Source organism: Eurypyga helias, unplaced genomic scaffold (genome assembly GCF_000690775.1).
Source record: "Eurypyga helias isolate BGI_N326 unplaced genomic scaffold, ASM69077v1 scaffold39737, whole genome shotgun sequence".
Taxonomy (NCBI): domain Eukaryota; kingdom Metazoa; phylum Chordata; class Aves; order Eurypygiformes; family Eurypygidae; genus Eurypyga; species Eurypyga helias.
Genome location: NW_010260508.1, coordinates 1,806 through 23,075, shown reverse-complemented (window position 1 = coordinate 23,075; position 21,270 = coordinate 1,806). Strand labels below are relative to the sequence as shown.

Here is a 21,270-nt window from a genome sequence, read left to right as displayed (position 1 = left end):
GTTCTGCACTTTCACAGAGCCCCACCAAAGGGTTAAAGCCTCAGATGAAAATTGATACCTCCCTCTAGTGGGTTCTCTTTTAGCAACCATGTTCTGATCAGCTTTATAAAGCTATTTCTCCACATAATTCCACTGTGGATTTGAGTCTAGTGCTGAGATGATTTGGTTTTGTTGGTATGCCACATCAGTGAAACCAGACTTTTGATCCTGCCAAGGAAGGTGTGCAGCCCCCCCATGCACCAAGAGCTCTAAGCTACGATTAGGAAGCCACAATACTATTTGTCATGAAGAGTGTGGGGTATGAGAACCACAGTTAACATCTTATTTTTCCTTTCAATGCTTGTGCCTTACCTTTATTAAAGGTGTTACAGAAAAATAGCAACAGCATGCCAGTCTGCTAGCAGAGAGGGGTTAACAGTGGCAGAGGATGAAGGAGGATAAGCAACTTGTTTACAAACAGTTGTTCTCTTTTTTTGGAACAATGATGCTGATTTAGGAGTGAGAAACTGAAGGATACCTAAAAACCCCAAACATAGTGATCCCAAGCTCATGCCTCACACACTCTTGAAAAAAACTGCTTGGAAGATTAAGATATCACTGCCAGTCCAGGAACTTCCTTCCCTTTGGATACCTGTCCACATAGTGCTTCCACAGCTTACAGAGAAATCAAGAAACTTTTTACCCAACATTAGTAAACTTGCCTTTTCACAGCAGTATTGAAAAAGATTGGTCTTGCTCAAATGCGTCAAATCATCCAATATAAACAATCTACAGCTGCAGAATCGATTCTTTGAACACATTCTAGTTTCCAGTTTACAACAGAACCAGTCCAAAAAAACAGAAGTTAGTTTACTTGTCTTCAGAGGACGTTACACAGTCAGTGAGGCAGACGTTACCAGGTCTGCACTTCAGAAGATACAGAGTGAAGAAGTTTTACTCATCCATCATACCTTTTATTTTCTAATATCAGTATGTGATCATCTTTAAGGAAGTTGAGGGATAAGAACTGAGGAACGTACCAGCTGCACTTTACAGATTAACAGCCACAAAAAACAGAAAGCAACTATACAATCTCTGGGTTTCACAAAACTAGTTTTCATTTGCAACACTTGACGCAACAAGTTGAACTGCAACAAGTGAAGAAGCTACATCTGTAAAGTGCTATTTTTGTTAGAAGTGGCTAAAAAAGCACAACTACAACAGATTTGGGTATTCGGTGGTTAGATTGTCGATGGCCTCCAAATCTTTCATTTCAGGCTCTGTGTTTTTTGATGAAATTGATGAGCCCATTTGTTGAGCTATCGTGAGATGTCACTGGAGCATCTGACTCCAGTTCAGGCTCAATTTTCTTGGCAAGCTGTTTTCCAAGCTCAACTCTGCATTCACAAAAGCAGAAGAACAACAACATTAGTGCAAACAACTCACAATATTTACTATAAGCCACTGACATTAAAAGTACGTGCCAATAAAAAGTATCTTGACAGTGAACACTATGATGAATGTTTTTCCCTCCACAAGTTACTGACAAAGTTATTATTCAGCTCAGTGCCACTGGTGAACAACTGGAGTTCCCAGCTGCCTAGCTGAACAGACAGCTCAGATTACAGGATGTCTAAAGAGGGCAAGTTTTAAAGCTTAGAGTCCTCTCCCCTTCAGTGCCCATTTGTGTTATGCAGCGTGCATTCTGCTTGCTACTGTTCACTGTTAACTGACATCACTCAGAGCACTGACTTGTAGCATCAAGACAATAAACAACAGCTGGGTTTCAGGCACAGAAGCCTTCCCCAACACTACAGCATGCTAACCAGGAGTTACAGCCACAGACAGGGCAGGAATTTATGATATCCCAACACCTGCTAGGAACTAGACTGGTTCTACAGCATCCCCACATTCCATAGTTTGGGATGCCATTCAGATTTTGATGTGTTGCAGCAAGAGCTGTAATAAGTCCTATCCCACTCCTAATTTCAGAGTTTATAGCAGACATCAGCTTTCATTCATTCAGTCTTCCATGTTCAGTTTCTACTACATTATTTCAGTTAAAGAACCTCCTGTAGCAGCATAGCTCTTGTAAAGCATAGACAGAGACAGACGTACCCTTCAGCCTTTAAGACAGCCTAGTGTAAACTGCTATTCTAAGCCTGCAGAGCAAACTTTCTCTTCCAAATAACCACTCACAGCATAGGCCTGTTTCACCCAAAATCTAACTAACTTCTCAATCCCTCTCTTTCTGTGTAAGTCTTTGTAAAGTATGTTATACAGTTAATATTACTACAGAGTAAAAGAATCTGATTAGCTGCAGATGAAGTATTCCATTTTTAAGAGTGACCAACTTGTTGTGAGGCTGATGTTCTCTACATGGAGCTCTACCATGAACCTTGGTCACAGGTGCAGCCTGCACTATACCCAGGTCTTTTATACATGAAGACGTCTGCCAAGAACATTCTTGCAGCTCCAGTACATGAAAATTAAGAGCTGGTCAGTCTTCTGCGTACCAGATGATATTCAACCTACCTACTCAATGTTTCTAGGGGTAAAACAATTCTTTTCTCCCTCCCTAAGGGAAATTATTTTCCAATTCTCAGAGCACATGTTCAGCCTGCTTGACTATTTTACTCATTATTACTGCCTTTTTTTAGTGTATTCACAGTATTTTAAATCATATTGTACAAAGGTCCTTAGCTGAAGTTCTATCCACAAAGTCGTTATGTATAGCTGAACAAAGATACGTGGTGACTCAACCCCAGAAAATCTGGTTTCATTTGAAACTCTTACAATCATTTGGGCCAAGTATAACACGTTTTTTCCACTGTCTTCTCTCTATCATGACAGATGAAGGAATACCACAGTCAATAAGTACACAAGAAAACAACCAAAGACTTACCCCCACTGGTCATAGCTGTTAATATCCCAGACAATTCCTTGAACAAATATCTTGTGCTCATACATGGCTATAAGCAGGGAAAAAAAAATTCATCCATCAACTTTCTGATAAAGTCTTAAGAACATAGAGATGAGAGATCTATTTACTTACCAATGATGGCTCCCAGAGTGAATGGGTTGAGTTTTGTAAACATGATTGAATTGGTTGGTCGATTTCCCTCAAAGACCTTGCAAAACAAGAGTTATATTGTTATCTGCTGTGCTGTAAAACTCTCAGAAACTGGCAGTTGACACTTTCCTTATAGCCCACACTGGAATATTTGTATTAGCAGCAAATCCTGGAAGCTTTAAAGGCTAACAACTCTAAGATTGTATCACTTTCATGGTTTATTACAAACATAAGGGCAAAATGCCATCTCCGAGCACCATGACTGCTACTGCAGGCTACAGGAAGTAGTAGAATGCAAGTCAATATCCCAGGGGCAGTGGTGAGATAGCTCATCTTTTCCTAAAAGCCTCAAAAGGTGTCCAGCTCAGCATGCTTTAGCAAGAGTGTCATTTATAAACTGCTGCACCAGGCCGGCGGAGGCAGAACCTGTAACACAACCTTCACGGCTGTCAAGGCACCAGCCGCGGACAGCCACGGGAGGGCACTGCCCCACCAGGCAGTGCAGCGAGTAGACCCACACAACGCCCACGCTGCCACCGCGGCATCTAACTAGAGGAAGGCTGTCAAGTGCACAGCCTGGTTACCTTATGGGGAAGGAGCTTCTCCAGAGCATCTCCACTCAATCCTGCCGCTTGAAGTTCCTTACGAGCTTCATCAGCAGTCTTTCCTTTCATCAAGGCCTCAGTCTGAGCAAGGAAGTTGGCCAGAAGGATCTAGCAGGTAGAAATATAAATATCAACTCAAGCTACTATTTTCGTAGCTGGAATAGTGATACCCAGTGCTTGAAACCAAGCCAGGCCGAGCCCTCATCTAGAGTTAGAAGTCTTGTTTCTAACACAGTAGCAGTAAAACACATAGTAGTTTTAAACTGTGCAATGCCCACCGTTGGTTTCCACCTCAGTGTGCCAGGAGACTTTGTTACTATTGTAACAGTGCATGTATCCAAAGACAACCAGAACTGTTTTGCAGAACCCTGCCCCTGCGGAGACTGACAGCAAGTCTCAAGAGCAAAGGAGTGCAGATTTCACACCCTTCTCACCCAGTGTACTCTATACTTTTATCCTATGCTACATCATGCCCATGGAAAGGCAGGTGCAAAGACTGGCCACAGGTAACCAAGATGTACTTACTCCATATGAAGGCAGAGCCCCACAGCACACCATACACCATTAAAATAGTAGATTCTAGTTCCCTATTCCCTGACAAACGTTAGCTTGTAACTTCATGTGTTCTGTCCTACCTGTTACACTGAAGATACACCCTTACAATACCTACAGGAGAACGAAACCTTTTCTCACCTTCTTTTACAAAGCCATCTTCCAGATCTTTCACCTGTACTTGGTGTTACTTGGCAAAGAGCTATTACACAATTTAAAACAGCACTTATTTCAGATTACAGGATTGAATTTAGTGAAACATGCTTTTTCACAAGTATGCTGGAAATAGCAGACCTGGACATGTTTCTACCTATGGAACTTCAATTGCTGCACATGGTTCACTGAAAATCCAAACCAACCCTGGACTGGTCAAAATTTCTGTGTAGAACTATCACCCTAGCCATGCTGATATACTCACTGCATTTTGTCCTAAAGTTTAAGACTCACGACAGCATCTGAGGAAGTTCTCATCAGCTCTGAGAATTTGCTGCTTCCCACCCTGCAAGTATTACATTCCTTACAATTCTACAAGGAATTCTCTCTCCAAATACTTAATTGCTCAAGTCTTTCCAGCCTCAGTAGGCCAACATGCCACACCACTAATCTGCCTCAAGAACTGTGACTGCAATTTCTTCAAGAACAAAGATACCACTGTTCAAAGCCTACATGTGCAGTTTCAAAGGGACATGTGAAAAAAATCTCACACACTGCAATACTGAGTAAGTTTCAGTGCCTCCAGCCGCAAGAAAATATGGGTGCCCTAACAAAGAACTTACCTTGTGATGCAAGCCATTTCTGACTGGATGCTGGGTCTGGACTGGAATCAGAAAGTCACAGGGAATCATGCGAGTTCCTGTAAGAAAAACACACGTGTTTAACCCTGCAACAGGAGGGCCTTCGAAAATGTAGTGAGAATTGTAGATTTTCTTGAGTTACAGGAAGACTCAACCACTTTAAAAAGCTTCTTTTAAAAAAACCTTTTTTTATTAAGAGCAGTGGGAAGTGCCCATACAGCTCAGCAGTTTCAGCTTCAGTTGGTACTCCTTACTGTAGAGTTCAAACCTGCACCCTGTAGCCTTCTAAAGCCACTAATTGAGAGCCCCAGAGCAATGCGGTGCTAGGTTAGGTAACAGCCCAACCTCCAAACCAGTGTCAATTCTGCAGACTCTTCCAACTTTGTAGCCATTCAAAACCAAAGTATTGAATAGTTTCGTTTACCTTGATGAATGAGCTGGTAAAAAGCATGCTGCCCATTGGTGCCAGGTTCTCCCCACACAATAGGGCCAGTACTGTAGTCCACACGAGAGCCTTTCTTGGTAATGTATTTGCCATTAGATTCCATATCACCCTGAAAGAAGGGAAGGGCAGTATCACCTTTCTTGCAGAACCCCACAGTATCAATACATGTTTCCATACATCAACTGTAACGAGTGCTGCTCATTTATGGATGTTTCATAAGCATCAGGGATATAGCTGCTTTATTTATGGACACCAAGATAATGGAGGTCTGAGTAAAAAACTCTACTGAACAAATAAGCTGGTATCAATCTTGACACCAGTCTCTGTGAGCCCTTAACTACACAAATTTAAGTGATTGCAATTTTAACCTAGAAACGTGCATTCAGGGTCTAGAAGCATGACAGAAGCATAGCTACATATTTGCCTCTTGAAACCTTTACTCTGCCTCAGCCTTACCTGCTGGAAGTAGGCAGCAAAGCGGTGCATGTATTGGTCATAGGGCAGAAGGGCATGGGTTTCACATCCATAGCAGTTTATGTACCAGACCCCTAGCATGGCCAACAGAACAGGCATGTTCTTCTCCAGTGGGGCAGTGTGGAAGTGATTATCCTATGTGACACAAAGAAAGAATCACACTTGTGACAAAGCAACTGTCATCCCTCCCAACTCTTAAGCTGTTTGTTATTTTGATCCAGGGACAGCTTCCCAGGCAGAGTTGTTTTAGAAGCATTGAGGATGCATGGGGAGCTTTGGAAACCAACCTGCCTCCAGTTATCTTACTAACAACTCTGTTAAGAGGAGTAAATCTGAAATAGGTGTTCCACACTCACCATCCAGTGGGCTCCTGCAAGCAGGCTCTCAAAGTTGTCAAAACCTAACAAGGAAAGACGTCAGTTTGTATCTACTACTACAACTCAACCTTGATTTTTCTTGTAGAGACAAGCATAACAGTTATAACTCCTTGTATGCAGCAAGGCTCCCGGCTACTAATTGAGTTTAAAGATGCACTTTGTCTTCACCTGACATTTGCATCCCATAAGCCAGATGTATTTAGTAATGATTAAAGCCTGGACTTCAGAGCAAGCCTAGCTTCATGAAACATACTTCAAAAACATTTCCCTAAAATCCCCAGTCAGGGAGAATGAGCAACTGGAAGGAAGAAAGAAGCATTACAACCAGGCTTAAAAAGCTTCTTTTAATACTTTTTAAAGACTAAATACTTTTCAGCTAGTTTGAACACTTAGTCAGCCATAGTGGGAGAGACATCCCCCCAGAAAACAGGACAAAGCTAGTACAGCAGTGATTTGTGCTGATCTGAGGAGAAACAACTGTAATAAGGTCTTCTCAAAGAGAAAGGTCAGCCCCCTCATCCCCCCCCCAATTCTCTTAACAACTCCTTGCTCTATAATTAGGGTATTTAAATCACCATTCATTTCCACTAATGAATACTTTAGCTAATCCTTTATTGCAAAGCCAGAAATCCTGATTCTTATACAGAAAGATGGAGACTAAGTGTTTGGCAACCAAAGCAGCAGCTCTGCCTATGGTCAGAAGCCAGCTCAGGGAGATGAAGGATGTAAGAGCAAGAAGTTCAGATGGAGTGGCATGTCAGCAGTCAGCACCAAATCTGTCTGACAGCAGAGATGAACCGTTTATTGCAGACAAAACACTAAGTGCCTGACTGAAGTTAATTTTGCTGATCACATAGGTTTTTCTACATGACAGCTCCTATTTGTATCTTTCCAAAACCCCCAAAATCACTGTTTTTCTTCTAAACTCAGTCTAAGGGAATGCCAGCTTTTATTTAGAAAGGCAACCAACATTATGGTTCTGGACTTCAAATATCTGAAAGTAGTGACAGGGGGACAAATGCAAGGCTGAACAGCCTGCTCACCAAAGAACAGCAGTTCTTAGAGCTCTTGGTCTTCCACTGTGCACCCTCCACCTGCATTTGAGCTCTGCACCCAAAGCACTGCATTGTTACGGGCCATCACTGACAAGTAAGTGGGGGATCAGTTGTAGAGGGTCTATGTTTTATCTGCAATTGATTGCAGAGCAACAGCATTCCTGTGTCATCAGGCCCTATATCTAGAACAAGTAGTGAGGACAAAAGGAAGTAATGGGAGAAGGAAACAATTAACAATAGTAGGCAGAGCTCATATGCAGAACTGCAGACATAGGATTTTGATGTTTAGTGTCTACGTACTCACAGAAATGCAATACCCTACTCTTAAATAGTTGATGAATGTCAGTTGTAAGGTCTAATTTTTAACACTGACATGGCTTTATATAAATCAGGCACTTTTGGCTGTGCAAGTGACTAGAGTAACAAAACCTGAATATTTATACCTAAGTATGGTTTAAATGCAGTTCTGGAATTTCAGTACCAAATTTTACGTTTCCATTGCATTACAGATGGTGTTTTAGCACAAACATCCAACTACTCTGAGTGTGTTGGGTAAAACCGCATTTGCCCCAAACCTGATTGACAATCTGCTCTTGTTAACTTATTCCACAGTTACACTCCTGAAGCAAACCGATTCTTGGCATGGTTACATCACAGGAATACCTACCGATATGCAGGGCAATGGAGAGACCAATGGCAGACCACAGAGAGTAGCGGCCACCAACCCACTGAAAACAAGAGACTGGTTGAGACAGGAGACAAGGCTTAAATTCAAACTTATTCAAGCTATTTGAAAAAAGCAGCATGTGTTTAAACTATCTTCTTCAAAATCAATATTCTTTCTGGTAATACACTACACATTATATAGTACAATCAAGGGAACCTGCACCTTACAGCACCCCCCTAATGAACCCTTAGGTATGCATTTTTGGACACTTAGAAGTTATCCCACTTGTCAGATTAATAACATCTGTTGAAGCAAATCCTTTGATTCTAGTTCACTTCCAAATACTAAAATTGCAGTTTCTCTTAACTGCTTTCTTAATACCACTCCTGCATAGGTAAAGCCTGCCTCTGCAAGATTATGACACTATCTAGGGAAAGGTAATGCTCTACATAAACCAGATTCCTAAACAGCAGCTTTAAAATTAGCAGGCACATAGTTAATGAGACCTAACCCAACCTGTTTCTGATTAGGTATAAGGGCTAAGACTAAGGGCAGTATACTTAAAATATGCATCTGCTATAAAATATCAAATTAGGCTCCCATTTCTGAAGTTTGACCTTTACAGGCCCAGGTTATATACAGCAGACCCCAACAGTCAAATGTCACAGCTTATAATAAACACAGAGGAATAAGTTAAGACTTGTATCTCCTGTTACCCAACAGCTGATTAGATAGCCAAGAATACAGAAGGCTCCTCTTCAGACCTCTGACTGCAGGATTTTAATGGACAGGCCAAGAGACAAGACTGTTTCGCTTGCCTGACATTCACAATTTGCCTTTAGTAGCAAGTTTTCAGATGTTTCAGTACAAATACAAATAGTATAACTTAGGTGTTTTGGCAGTTTCTTGACATGTAGGTGGAATTTTCTGAAGCAAGTTACATTATTCTAACAGTTAACATCTACCATGCATTAGACATTTACTTACATCCCAAAACTCAAACATGTTCTCTGTGTCAATTCCGAAGTCTTTAACTTTAGGCTAGAATAAAGAAGCATGCAAGAACACCATAAGTAAACCCAACATTTTTAAAAAGCTTTGTGTCTATCAAATAAACACACACACTGCTTGGGGACCCATTAAATACTCAATTCCAATTACAGCTTCTATTTAAAAAACAAAACAAAAAACCCCACAGTATCTACCAGAAAAAGTTCACCTTAATTTCCAGAGATCACTATTCAGTAGTCTCAAGATCAGTAACAGTCATTTTCTGATCTAAGTGACACTAGTGAGAAGCTGGACTGACATTCAGTTTACATTTAACAGAGCCAAAATGGAAGAAAAACTCCCCACCACAGTACCTGACAGCCTCTCAGTTACTGCAGTCTAATTGCTATTGGTCTACTTCACACTTCTGTACCATATGATGAGGATAATATACCCCGATGTGGTGTTTCATGCAGATTATTCACACAAACTACCTTCAGCACTAGAGGAGTCTAGAATAGTAGTATTTGTTCATGTAACAGCATCCACACATATTAAAGCAATTACGAACAACACTCATGAAATAACTGTCCTGTTGTTAAAGTGTAAGAGACCTTGATTTCAGATTTAAAAGGTCCAGTAGAAAAAGCGCAAATCTAGTGAAGGTCGAATTTTGCTATAGTTCATTACTTTGGAAATATTTCAATTCTTTTCAGTAGAAAATTATCCACTTCTTTTCAAGAGGAAGCCTAAACATTGGGAATCAAGTAATGGTGTCTTAAGATAGCCTCACTTTAAAATCCATTAAGGAAACCTATCTTAAAGGTAGACAGACAAAAAAAAGCTTTGTTATACTTACACCATTGGTAGACAAGGCAACAAAATGCTTGGCCACAGCTGAAGGCTTAATAAAAATAAAACAGATTGTTACATCTAGGATGCCCATTATTTTGATTTCTCTATTTACATTTAAACAAAATACCATTGACTGTCAGTTATTTGCATTATCAACCTGAAATGCTCTCATTCACATCTGGTGTGGGATTTGGCATGTGCCTGTCTGAAGGTAGTGTTGTGGTACTATTCTCATGAAGCCCTCTGGAAGCAGTCACTACTTCCTTAAGAGCATTATCAGTTTGCTGTATATGCACTCTCCTTACAGATAGGGTCAAAAGATCAAGACAACTGGAATTCCTGATAAATCTCAAACTCCAGATTTAGACTTCAGTCTTTTAGTACATATTCTGGTGAACAAAGATGAGCTGTCTGCAACAGTAGCATAATGAGGAATTTCAAAGCCCAGCTTTCAAACTATGTACAGCTACCCTGACTGGAAGAGGTTAAAGACAATCTTATATTTTCTTTTAAAGGTTAGAAACAGGAGAGAATGACCCAAATACAAGGCTGCTTCTATTCATAGCACAGCCATCTGCCATAGAAATGTCAGTATACCACTCCAACCATAGCTTCATTTCTAATGTTTAAATACTTGCCAAGAATTGGAAAGTAATGCCACATAAACACTATATTCTTGGATTTCCATGTCAGTGCTTCCACCAACTTATTAGCCAGCTCTAAGGTAAATGCTAAGCTTACTTAATGGCAGGATTTAAGGGAACAATGCATGACAAGCATTTATAACAAAAACCACTAGTGGCTTTATCACTCTGATCATACATAACAGCCTGTCACTGAAATGTTTGTTACATGTGCAGCATTTGCTGAGCTATACAGCTTATGTTTGGGCAGCTACTGGATCTACTCCAAAGCACAGAGCGACGAGGGAGAAACTGCACAAGAAGCTGTTGCATTCTGTTACATAACCCGAACGTGTTAGACTTACATCATTAGCAGCATGCAAGAACCACTCTTTAGCCGTTTCTGCATTGGTGATAGTTTCTTGGGTGGTGAAAGTCTGCACATCAGAAAACCAGAAGTATGTCAAACACGGTACTTTCAGTTGAAACAAGTTCAGGCTGCTAAAACATCATACAAGCTGGATGAGCAGAGTGATTCTAGGTGTTCATAATGGACAGCTGCTGCCATACTGCAGCAAAAAAAGCAACCTTAACAATCCAGTAGAGGTTAGTGTTGCTAGATTTACCTTATCTGGTTATAAATTAGCATATACTAGAATATTTATTCCACATTTCCTACCTTCCCTCCTCAAACTGTTACGCAAAACCTAGAGACTAAGATTTTCTGCTTTAGTCTTTCATTAAATACGAAATTTTACCATTCAACTAAAGGAGCTAATTGAGCATCAAAACACAACAACTTAGCTGGATTGTCTTCTTGTTCTTCAGTTCCTCCTCTTTCATGTAGGAACACTAGTTTCTGCTAAGACTTGCCATAATTTCATTTTGCTGATTAGAGGAAAACATTTTCCTGCTTCATGAAGTGTGCACGGAAGTTCAGTCACGCAGTTTTGCGAGTATCTGCAAGCATTCTGATTTACTCAACCATCAAAATTTAGCTTTAAGGGGGAACAGTAGATTCAACCTACTCTCATCCATCTCCAGAAATATTTCATTATGAAACACAAGCCTGTCAGGGGGAAAAGCCATTCATCCTCTTCCAAATATATCCAATTATCTAACTACAGTCTGGCAAACAGAAATTGAAGTGTTACTCTTTCAATTTGGCAGTCTAAGCCTTTGAACCGTGATCCCTGAACTCAATTATGCAGAGTGACCATTAGTATTACTTTGTGAAGGTTCCTTATTACTCCATAAGTTGTTGCTCAGCTGCAGTACTGCCAAGACAAGATAATGAGCACCACCATAGAGCATGGCCAGCATTACACACATGTTCATTTGTTGCAGATTCTGCCTTCAACAGCAAAAAGGTTCTACTGTGCTTTACAAATGAAGGCAACCCAAGTTACATAATTATCAAGTTTGCCTTCATCAGTTCCCACTGCTAAGACAGAGGCACTCCTCAAAGGAAGATGGCAGCTAGCAATTTTATAACAGTAAGTTATTAGCAAGGGAAGACTTAAAGAGAGCTATTAAGTCTGTATTCAGAAATAAGTGCTATCTTACAAACTACCAGCAGAATATCTTTACCTCTTTTTAAGTAAAAGAACCTGAGTGTTTATAGCACTCCAGGAACTATTAGAAATCATCCACAGTACAAGTTCCAGATCTACGGACAAATCTCCATGCTGACTGAATCCTTTGCAGTGGAACTCACACCCCAGTGCTTGTATTCCACATACCTTTGATGCAATGATGAAGAGCGTAGTGTCTGGTTTGAGCTCAGCCAGGGTTTTGGCTATATGAGTACCATCAATGTTGGATACAAACCAAACACGAGGGCCTCCCTTGGAATATGGTTTCAGGGCTTCAGTTACCATCAGAGGGCCCTGGATAGAAGCAACAATTAGATTATCTTCCCTGCAAGCACGTACACACACACAAGAATATGGAAGATGTATACAAGTCAGGAACTTACCAAGTCAGAGCCACCAATCCCAATATTGACCACATCAGTGATTGCCTTTCCAGTGTAGCCTTTCCATTCACCACTGCGGACTCGCTGTGAAAATAAGGTGTTGAAATGGTCATTTTAGAATCACTAACTTTAACTGTAAGGCTGGAAGTTGCCTGAAAACACAGCCTTTGTTGTAGAAAGTGTCCAAAGCAACCTTCAAACTTCTAGACTTTAAAGCCTACACTCAAAGCTACCTTCTTAGACACAACCAAATACGTCTAAGATGTCACTTCGTTAAGTGTCAAGTCTAATGTACATGTTTAAAAAACACTCTAATATCAAACTCTTTCTGGACTACTATAGTATTTACAGAGTTTCAGCAAAGGCAAGATAAATCAGGCTAAAGATGAAAAAAATCTGGGGTATTAAGCTATTTGCAACAAATATTTGCACCAGAAGGGTTTCTTTAAGTGTCTTCAATTAGAAGCAACTTCTCTAAACCAAAAGTCATTAAAAAAAGACAAATTTATTGGCAAACCAAAGATTCAAAAAGCTTTTGTATTGTATGTATGTTTTGCTTTAAAATTTACTTTGGGCTTCACCTAAATAGCCCACAGTACAGGTTTCTGCTCTATTCTTGCTGTCTGAACAGTTACTGAGATATCTGACAAACAGATTATGAACATTAGTTAATATCAAAACACTGCATTGAATTTCAGCTCTCACGTACCACCTACGTGTTACCTTTCTTCCAATCACAAAAGGAATCTTTCTAATATCATGCACACTTCTACACACATTCCCCAATTCTAAAGCAATTTTCCTAAAGCAAATCACCTAGTTATGCTGGTAGTTGCTCTCCTTCCCTACAGACATTTAACTTAAAGTTTTGTTCTTCCAAACAGAAAATCCACTTGTAGTATACACCATTCCCATAGCCTGTACATGATGTTGCCATAGTTCTAAAATCCTATCTGCTCAAGTGAAACAATCATCTTCACCTTCCCAAAGGAGCCACCTAACATGATTTTTATTTTGTGGAGAAGATCTCTGCAGGGAAACTGACAGTCACAGGCTCTGATGATTAAAACCATCTAGCAATAAAGAGGGTGGCACTATTTCATGCTACCAAAATCTTAATCAGCTAAAAACTCCACCATAGAAACAGACATTCAGTTCTTACATTATCTGAAGAAATTACCAAATTCAGACCAATTAGTGTCAGTTATTGTGGTTTTGGCATCATCCATTAGGAACTGGACATAGTCCAGGCTCATTTTGTACAGCTTAACAGGCAAGAGTTTGAAGTGATACTAGTCAGTACTACCCGGACAAGACTCACAAGAGTAACCAAGCAGGTCCAGTTCCTCACAGCTGTGTTTAAAATGCACTAGAACTATTTGCTGAGCTTTTACTGATTAGTTTTTAGTCACATACAAATCTGGCTTTGTTGGAGTGCTCTATGAAGCTCTTCAGAACACTTCCTTCACAAGTCTGACAGGTGCCTACTTTTTAAAGATGTACAGAATCAAAGAACAATTCATATCAGAGAATGGTTTGGGTTGGAAGGAACCTTAAAGGCCATCCAGTTCCAACGCCCCTGCCATGGGCAGGGACACCTTCCACTAGACCAGGTTGCTCCAAGCCTCATCCAGCCTGGCCTTGGGCACTTCCAGGGATGGGACATCCACAACATCTCTGGGCAACCTGTTCCAGTGCTTCACCACCCTCTCCATTTATATTTACAGGTTATAGTTCACAGCTGTATTTAAATAGGAACAACACACTTTCATACTGCTAAAGCTGCAAACAGAATAGAATCAAAAGAATCTGACCTGAAACCAGAAAATCTTTAAGAAACTATACAAGTAGAACATAAAATTTAAGTGAGCCACGAGCTTCTCTCTTCTGATTTTACACAAATTTTAAGAGGCAATTTCTACTTGATAGGGTCAACTAGTTGAAAAGTTAACAAGAAAAAAGGCAATATTCAAGTGGTACTTAATGATTTCCAATACTTCTGAACTAAGTGCAAGATTTCTGCTAGAAGAGCAAGATCTGGAGAGCCCATTAAATAACAACCCAACTGGAAACAGAGAGAGGCATGTACTAAAACCAGCTCCAACCCCATGCTAGAGGCAGAACTATTGTCAACCTCAGAACAAGGGCACAATAATTCATGTGCCTTTGATAATCCACCAGCCTACAATCACTGCTTCACAACACACATGTAAGAACCTGACTGCATATAGAACATAAATTAAAAGTAACCTATGGTGGTACTATATACCTGGCAGAAGTGTTTCATTTTATCCAACACCTTGTTTACTTCTGGAACAACATCCTTCCCATCTACAAGTATTGGCACATTGGAACGATTTCTCAGAGCAATATGAAGCACAGCTCGGTTCTGAAACAAGGGAAAAAAACATGATGAAGATATTTCAAAGTTATACCCAGGGGCATTAGGTGCCTTGTCCAAAAGGTAGAACAATCTTCAAGATTTAAAACACCTTCAGATTAACTGGAATTAGTAGAGCAGTACTTTGTGTGTCTATGTGTAATACACACACTCAACACCAGCTATCTAAATCATCCTCTCGCTTCACAGAATCAGTATAGAGGGCTTAAAGACATGTAGTATGCAAAGTAAACAAATGCTTATTTGTTTACTTAGAATAGAAAGCTCAAAATCCCTTGAAAAGTACTTAGTGAATGAGGTTCAGAATTCAGTAGTATTCAGTACTCTGGTCTTTATTTTGGCATGCTTCTGGTATACAAGGATGAAGTTGCTTCCTATTAATGATGAAACTGAAGATCAATTACAACAAGCAGCCAGAGTTCTCTGGCATTTTCTCAATTATCCTGAGTAGTCCATTTCATATAAGAGGAGACACAAATATGTATTTAAACATTTGACAGAAAAGGAATACAATAGCCATGTTATTCTATCCACTGCCCACAATTACATGTTCACAGCAGATACGTAGGTGGCAGTTGTGTTACAAGAAAACAATCTGTTAGCATGCACTATATTATATCAGTTCCCCAGAGTTATACACAAGTCAAAGCACCACGATCTGGCCTGTGATTTACCCATTCAGGAGCTGAACAGCTTTAATCCAGAATGAAGGAATTAGTCAATACTAATGCACAAATTAAAAAATTAATCTGCTCTACCTCATTGTTCCTTGCTACAACGAGAGGCATTGTTAGACAAAGACAACACAGACCATATGAACTGCCAAGTTATGATTTAAGTACCAAATGCTAATTCAAAGATCATTGAGTTTGTGGTTACTGACTTGGAATATGAACAAGCTCTTTCAGTTGCAAATTATCAAAGTGGACACACTTAAATTTGGGGTGAATAGAGGCAAGGTTTTTTGCAACACTCATCTGTTGAATGGTATTTGGTAAACACTTCTCCCTGCTATCAGGCTTCAAGGAGGCTTTGTCTTCATCAAGAGACACAATCATATTTGACATCTACTGTTAAACAGAAGTATTGTCTAAGTATCAGGTGGGCTATGAAGCCTGTCCCCATAGCGAGTGGCCCAGGCAGGTGCTACCTTGCAACGCACTGTCTTTGTGCTGTATCAAGCTGCAAGTTTTAACTTATCTGGGACAAACACCTGGCAATAACACACTTGGGTGCACTGTAAAGAACTTCCACATAACCACATACCATGCAGCCAATGCCTGCAGCACCAAATACAGACAAGTTCCAAATACCTCAGACAAATAGCTAAAATATGTTCTAAATCAGAACAAGAGTACTGGACAAGTCATTTCTTGCCATTAAGCAGCTCCCTCCTTATTGCTTTAGGTTTATTCAGTCATGATATTTGACAGCATCCTGTTTTCAAGGTCTCCTGACAATTTTACATTGTCCACATGCTCATATTCCAGAGCCAAACCAACTTGATATTCATACAAACAGAAAAAAAATTCAACCAACCAAATCTAATTCCAAGTCAACTTCTTACTGTAAATGAGAAACAACCTGATAATGAGTAAGATTTCTAGATGCATCATACAGGTAACTGCTCCATAAAGCTGCTATATCAATACAGTAGCAAAGTAGGGAGCTAGCAGCAGAAGCCAAGCACATCTGTTGAATGTGCGTGGTCAGAGACGGATAAACCCTGTGATCATTGGTGTGACATGAAGCTAGTGAGAGGCAATATCTGAAATATACCTGGAGGATTGTTTTCTAAGACTTATCATGCTCATTTCCCACTTCTTTTCACTAACTACAATTACATCTGTGAATTGAAGGCATCAATGCAGAAGGAAAAGGAACCATTTCTCCAGTGAAGCTTTACTTGTTTCTGTCTGTGCAGTTTTACAAACATGTAGCATCCACAAACAATACAATGTCCAACTGCTGTTACTCTAAGTGAACAGCTTGTGCAACAGCTAAATCAGTCAATAACTGTCAAAGAAAATACTGATTTCTGTGAATTTCTCAAACATACTAAATAGCCTTTAATATTTAAAGCAGACTAATAAATCACACTACACTGAGTTTCCAGCTTTCTTCCTATTTTTAATTTCAGAAAAAAGTACAGTTAGTTTTCTGTATGTTTTAACCAAGATTCAGCCATAATTACAACCTTCAGATCTGCAAAGAGAAGAAACTCATCTTCTTACTGAAATAGGTGCTTAATTTCAAGATCGTTTATAGTTCCTACTGTTAGATGTACCCAAAGATAAGTAGCATCAACAAGCCAAAGCAGAAAGACTTACACAAACCTCACTAAAACTCGGTAGGCAATTTCCTAATCTTTATGAACACTGACATTAGGCAAAAGCAGGTAAGGGATACCTGGAAAGCAATACTCTGCTCCATGCCCTTTGCAAGATCTAACTCATCTTCCTCTCTACAAAAAAGAGGAAAGAGAAGAAAAGAAAAAAAATATATTACCTAAATCTCTAAAAAAAAAAAGACACATGTTGAAGGGAGGTCTGATAGACAGATGAAAGTGTGTGAATAAAGCTTTGTCAGCTGTAAAAATCTCACAGAAGCAATGCAGCAAACATCACAACCACTCAGCATTTCAGGGTAACGATCAGAGTAAGTTTTCTCAAGACTCCTCTTGCACCAACACATGATCACCCGTAACAGAAACACAACTGAGGGGAAGAACCCTGAACAGAAATAGCCTTACCTCAGTGAAGTTGATCTTCTCTCCACTGAACATGCGCTCTCTGGCACTTTCCACACCCCTTGACTTAGCCTGAGAAACGTAAAAATAGATTCCTCTTAAAAATAGTAGGAGCTCAACATGCACTACAAAGGTCCAGCTGCATTAAAGAGTGTGAACAGTTACCATGCACAACAGTGAAACAAAATTACTGTACTGATTAGACAGACCAACTAGATTCTAGCTAAAAATTGGTTCTCTTAAAGCCAGTATTTTTATGCAGGCTGTTTATTTCTTTAAGAGGTTGCACTAATGTGCTGAATGACCAAGATGCAATGAATTCCTCTTAATTTCTCTGTTTCATCTTGTCATGCTGCTACAGGATTCATTAATCCTTTGTACCAGTAAGAATTTATTTTTAAGTAAAGAGAAGCAAAAGTAATTTTTTGATGGCTATTTTTGCTAGTACTTCTCCCCTTTTTAAGGTCTGTGTCCTGTCTGGTCTAAGCGTTTGGTCGAACCAATGGTTAAGGAAGGATTGTAAATACAAACACCATGCTAAATTGAAGTTAACAACAAACTTCTTTCTGAAAAGACATCCAGCTGCAAAGCAATCTCAAAACTCAGACTGCATGACACAGGAAGTATTGTTAAACTGCAGGTATAAAGACATCACTTTCTCACAACCATATATGAATCTCATTTCACTGCAGACCTCAAGAGCCATATGCCAGCTGCTGTTCCACAGAAAAATCTTTTCAGCGAGCACAAGAAAGATCTGCACATTGAAAAATGGCCTTTTACCTTGGGGCTGAAGGACAATGCAAGACTTTGAGCAGTGCCAAGATTTGCAAACAGATGTCTTAACACTGCTGGTCTCTCAAATTCAGACTAATTGTATATAAGCTACAATACAATGATCAGTTGGAGGTAAAAATTACCTTTTAAAAAAACTATTTGGTTTATTAATTCAACATTGTAAAGATTTACCAGTTCCATCAGCATTTTCATCACTTCTTCTGTAACAAGGTTCTTCGAATAATCCAGTAAGATATCCCCATGATCAGTATTCAGAGTCAAGCTGTCAAAACAATTAGATTGTTTAATTCCACATTCCTGGAGAGTGACTGTTTTAAGACAATAACTCCTCTAAAGATTACAAAATAATTGGAATCCTAATTATATGAAGTTAAAGATGAACTGAAGGACCAGTTTGCCCCCCAAGTTCCATAAAATGACTTACCTAGCATGTTGTTTTAATTGAAGACCATGGGTTTCAACAAGTTAGTGCCCACTTTCTGCTTGTGAGAGTCCAAATACAATGTAGCATATATAATGCACAGTTGAACAATCACATTGTGTTTTCACAGAGCCACTAGCATTCTTGAACAATAATTAGATTTTTCCTAATATACTGGGGGTAAAAAGCTTACCACATGCTTCCGCTGCTAAGTTAAACTGCCTTCCTACAGGTCCTTTCAACAAATGTAGTCATTCTTTTATAAGGAGACTTGAACAAACTAGACTGATTTAGAAGTCTGTGCAGCCTCACATACAGAAGCATTCTGTAAACTACCACACAGAACTAAACACCACCTGTGCATGGTGTCTCACTATACTGCGTCAGCGAGGACAAGTTTTCGAATTATTTAACTACCCCTCATCTGAAAGCTATAGCCTAACACTTCAAAACACAAGCACTTTTAGGTTTACCTGAGATGAAACGCAGAATTGGTAGTAAAACAGAAACCAAGTGAGCCTGTTTGTATTTGCTAGCCTTGTAGCTATGTGAGAAGTTCTACAGCCCATCTAGTCCTTTATAGCAGTTTTTTACCCATTTCTTCTTTGCACTACTTCACAGCAAGTATACACATTTATCCCAAAGTGAAGAATCAAGTTCTGTAAGTAATCCAGTAGGCCTCCTATAAAAGCACAGAAGGCCTTTTATATCTTAGTCCCGCTTTTTCTCCACACATGCAAGCCACAGGAAATTGCACGCATCTATATTCCCAGTGTTTCCACACTGTTCGTTATCCCTCCTGCTTTTTCTTTCCCAATACTCGAGCACAGAAATATGCACTGTTATTTTAGTGACCACGTCTGCCAGAGACTTCACAGGGACAAGCCATGGCACAATTGCTATTCCAAAAAGACATATGAGAGCAGGCAAGATTCTGCAAGGGAAGAATGGAGCTGAACTGTCAATAACAGCAATAATCAGCAAGGCCTAGATATTTGGATGGTTTCATTAACTGGATGAAAAACACAGTAACATGTCCTTTTTCTGGTCTTAACATGCTTCCGCTGCTAAATAAGGAAGAGACCCTAAATAAGGAACAGAAGGTATCTTCAAGCACAATCCTGGATGACATTTTCTTTTATAGGCAAGAACACAAAGCAAATAAGGAAAAACACTATCAATACTGTTAATCCTTCTCTTCAGGGGGCTGCAAACAGTAACCCTGAGACCCTCACCATCTAGTACAGGGATACCTGGAATGTAGATAGCTAAAGGAGGAAGAATCTCTCACCTGCCAAATTTGCTATTTATTGATTCAGTACAGAAGAAAAGTAAGAATGAATCCTGCAGGTCTTTCTATTTGACATGTGATGCAATTTACAGACACATCTCAGATTTGACCACATTCTACTAATGATACAGCAAACCCATTAGTATACATTAGTAATACTGCTTCACTTTAGAGAAACTGACCTCTTAAAATTCTCATCTACAGTTTCATATAGAAAGATAGTCTTTCGTAATGTTCTAACTCCATTAACATGAAATACTTGCAATCTTTTTATGTTTACCTGACATATGCCTTACTTTACAATTCATTGTTATTTTACTTCTAAGAATAAAGATCAATCTCACTAGACCTAGAAGACAAAAGCATACCATGAAATTCTGGCTGAAATCAAATCACTACTCATTTGAGGAAACTGCGGCAAGGTGGCAAGCAATGGCTACCAGACCTAACTTCCCACACACAAGGTGGAACACAGCATACAATGCCATGTCATCTTAAATCCTTACATGGAGAGACCCACCCTTTACTTACACAGAAGCACCAACCCTGCAGCTCGGTTGCATTCTGCTAATGCAACCCATTCTGCAGCGCAGCAGCTAATGCCAGCACTACCAGGTGGCACAAGAGCCTTGTCACGTAAGCGATGCAGCCCTTAATGGGAAGGTCACCAGCATCATCTCTGAATGACTTATCTCCCATCTAAGCACAAACTAAAGAAGCTGTATGCAACCCCTAGATATATTATTACATATGTATGGTTTCGATTTAGAGTGGAGACTTTCTCATCCTTCATAATGGACAAGCCAACTTGTGCTTTACATCTCCCACTAGCTATTTGCATCAAGAGTATCTTAATCAGCAAGAAGGTATCTATTATCTTCCAAGTTTTATGATGGCTGCATCATATCCCTTTTAGCCCCTCAAAACTAATAGTTTTTTGTTTTAGTGTTGTAAGATGTACCCTACAGGTTTGACTACCTTCCCAAACATGAGAGCAGGATACACAAATTCTGAGGAAGAACAGAACAAAAGGAAGAAAGGATCTTCTATCTATATTCTGTAGGACACAAGCAGTGAGTGTAAGGTTCTTATAAAAAGATTAACTAGATGCTTGTGCTCAGAGATAAAATACTCAAAAGTTAT

The 21,270-nt window shown here is 39.6% G+C and overlaps 1 protein-coding gene across 1 annotated transcript; it reads right to left on the bottom strand.

Moving 5' to 3' along the window:
• Positions 1-902: 902 nt before the first annotated feature.
• On the bottom strand, positions 903-19,034 carry GPI (glucose-6-phosphate isomerase). The gene is made up of 18 exons (XM_010155058.1): positions 19,030-19,034; positions 18,587-18,677; positions 17,621-17,689; positions 14,737-14,856; positions 12,468-12,551; positions 12,232-12,378; positions 10,855-10,926; positions 9,871-9,915; positions 9,009-9,062; positions 8,022-8,082; positions 6,279-6,322; positions 5,905-6,057; positions 5,428-5,557; positions 4,986-5,062; positions 3,637-3,765; positions 3,035-3,110; positions 2,885-2,951; positions 903-1,376 (listed from the first exon to the last, which is right to left on the bottom strand). Exons 1-18 carry the CDS (start codon positions 19,032-19,034, stop codon positions 1,253-1,255), a joined length of 1,548 nt encoding a protein of 515 aa, XP_010153360.1. The 3' UTR covers positions 903-1,252.
• Positions 19,035-21,270: the final 2,236 nt, after the last annotated feature.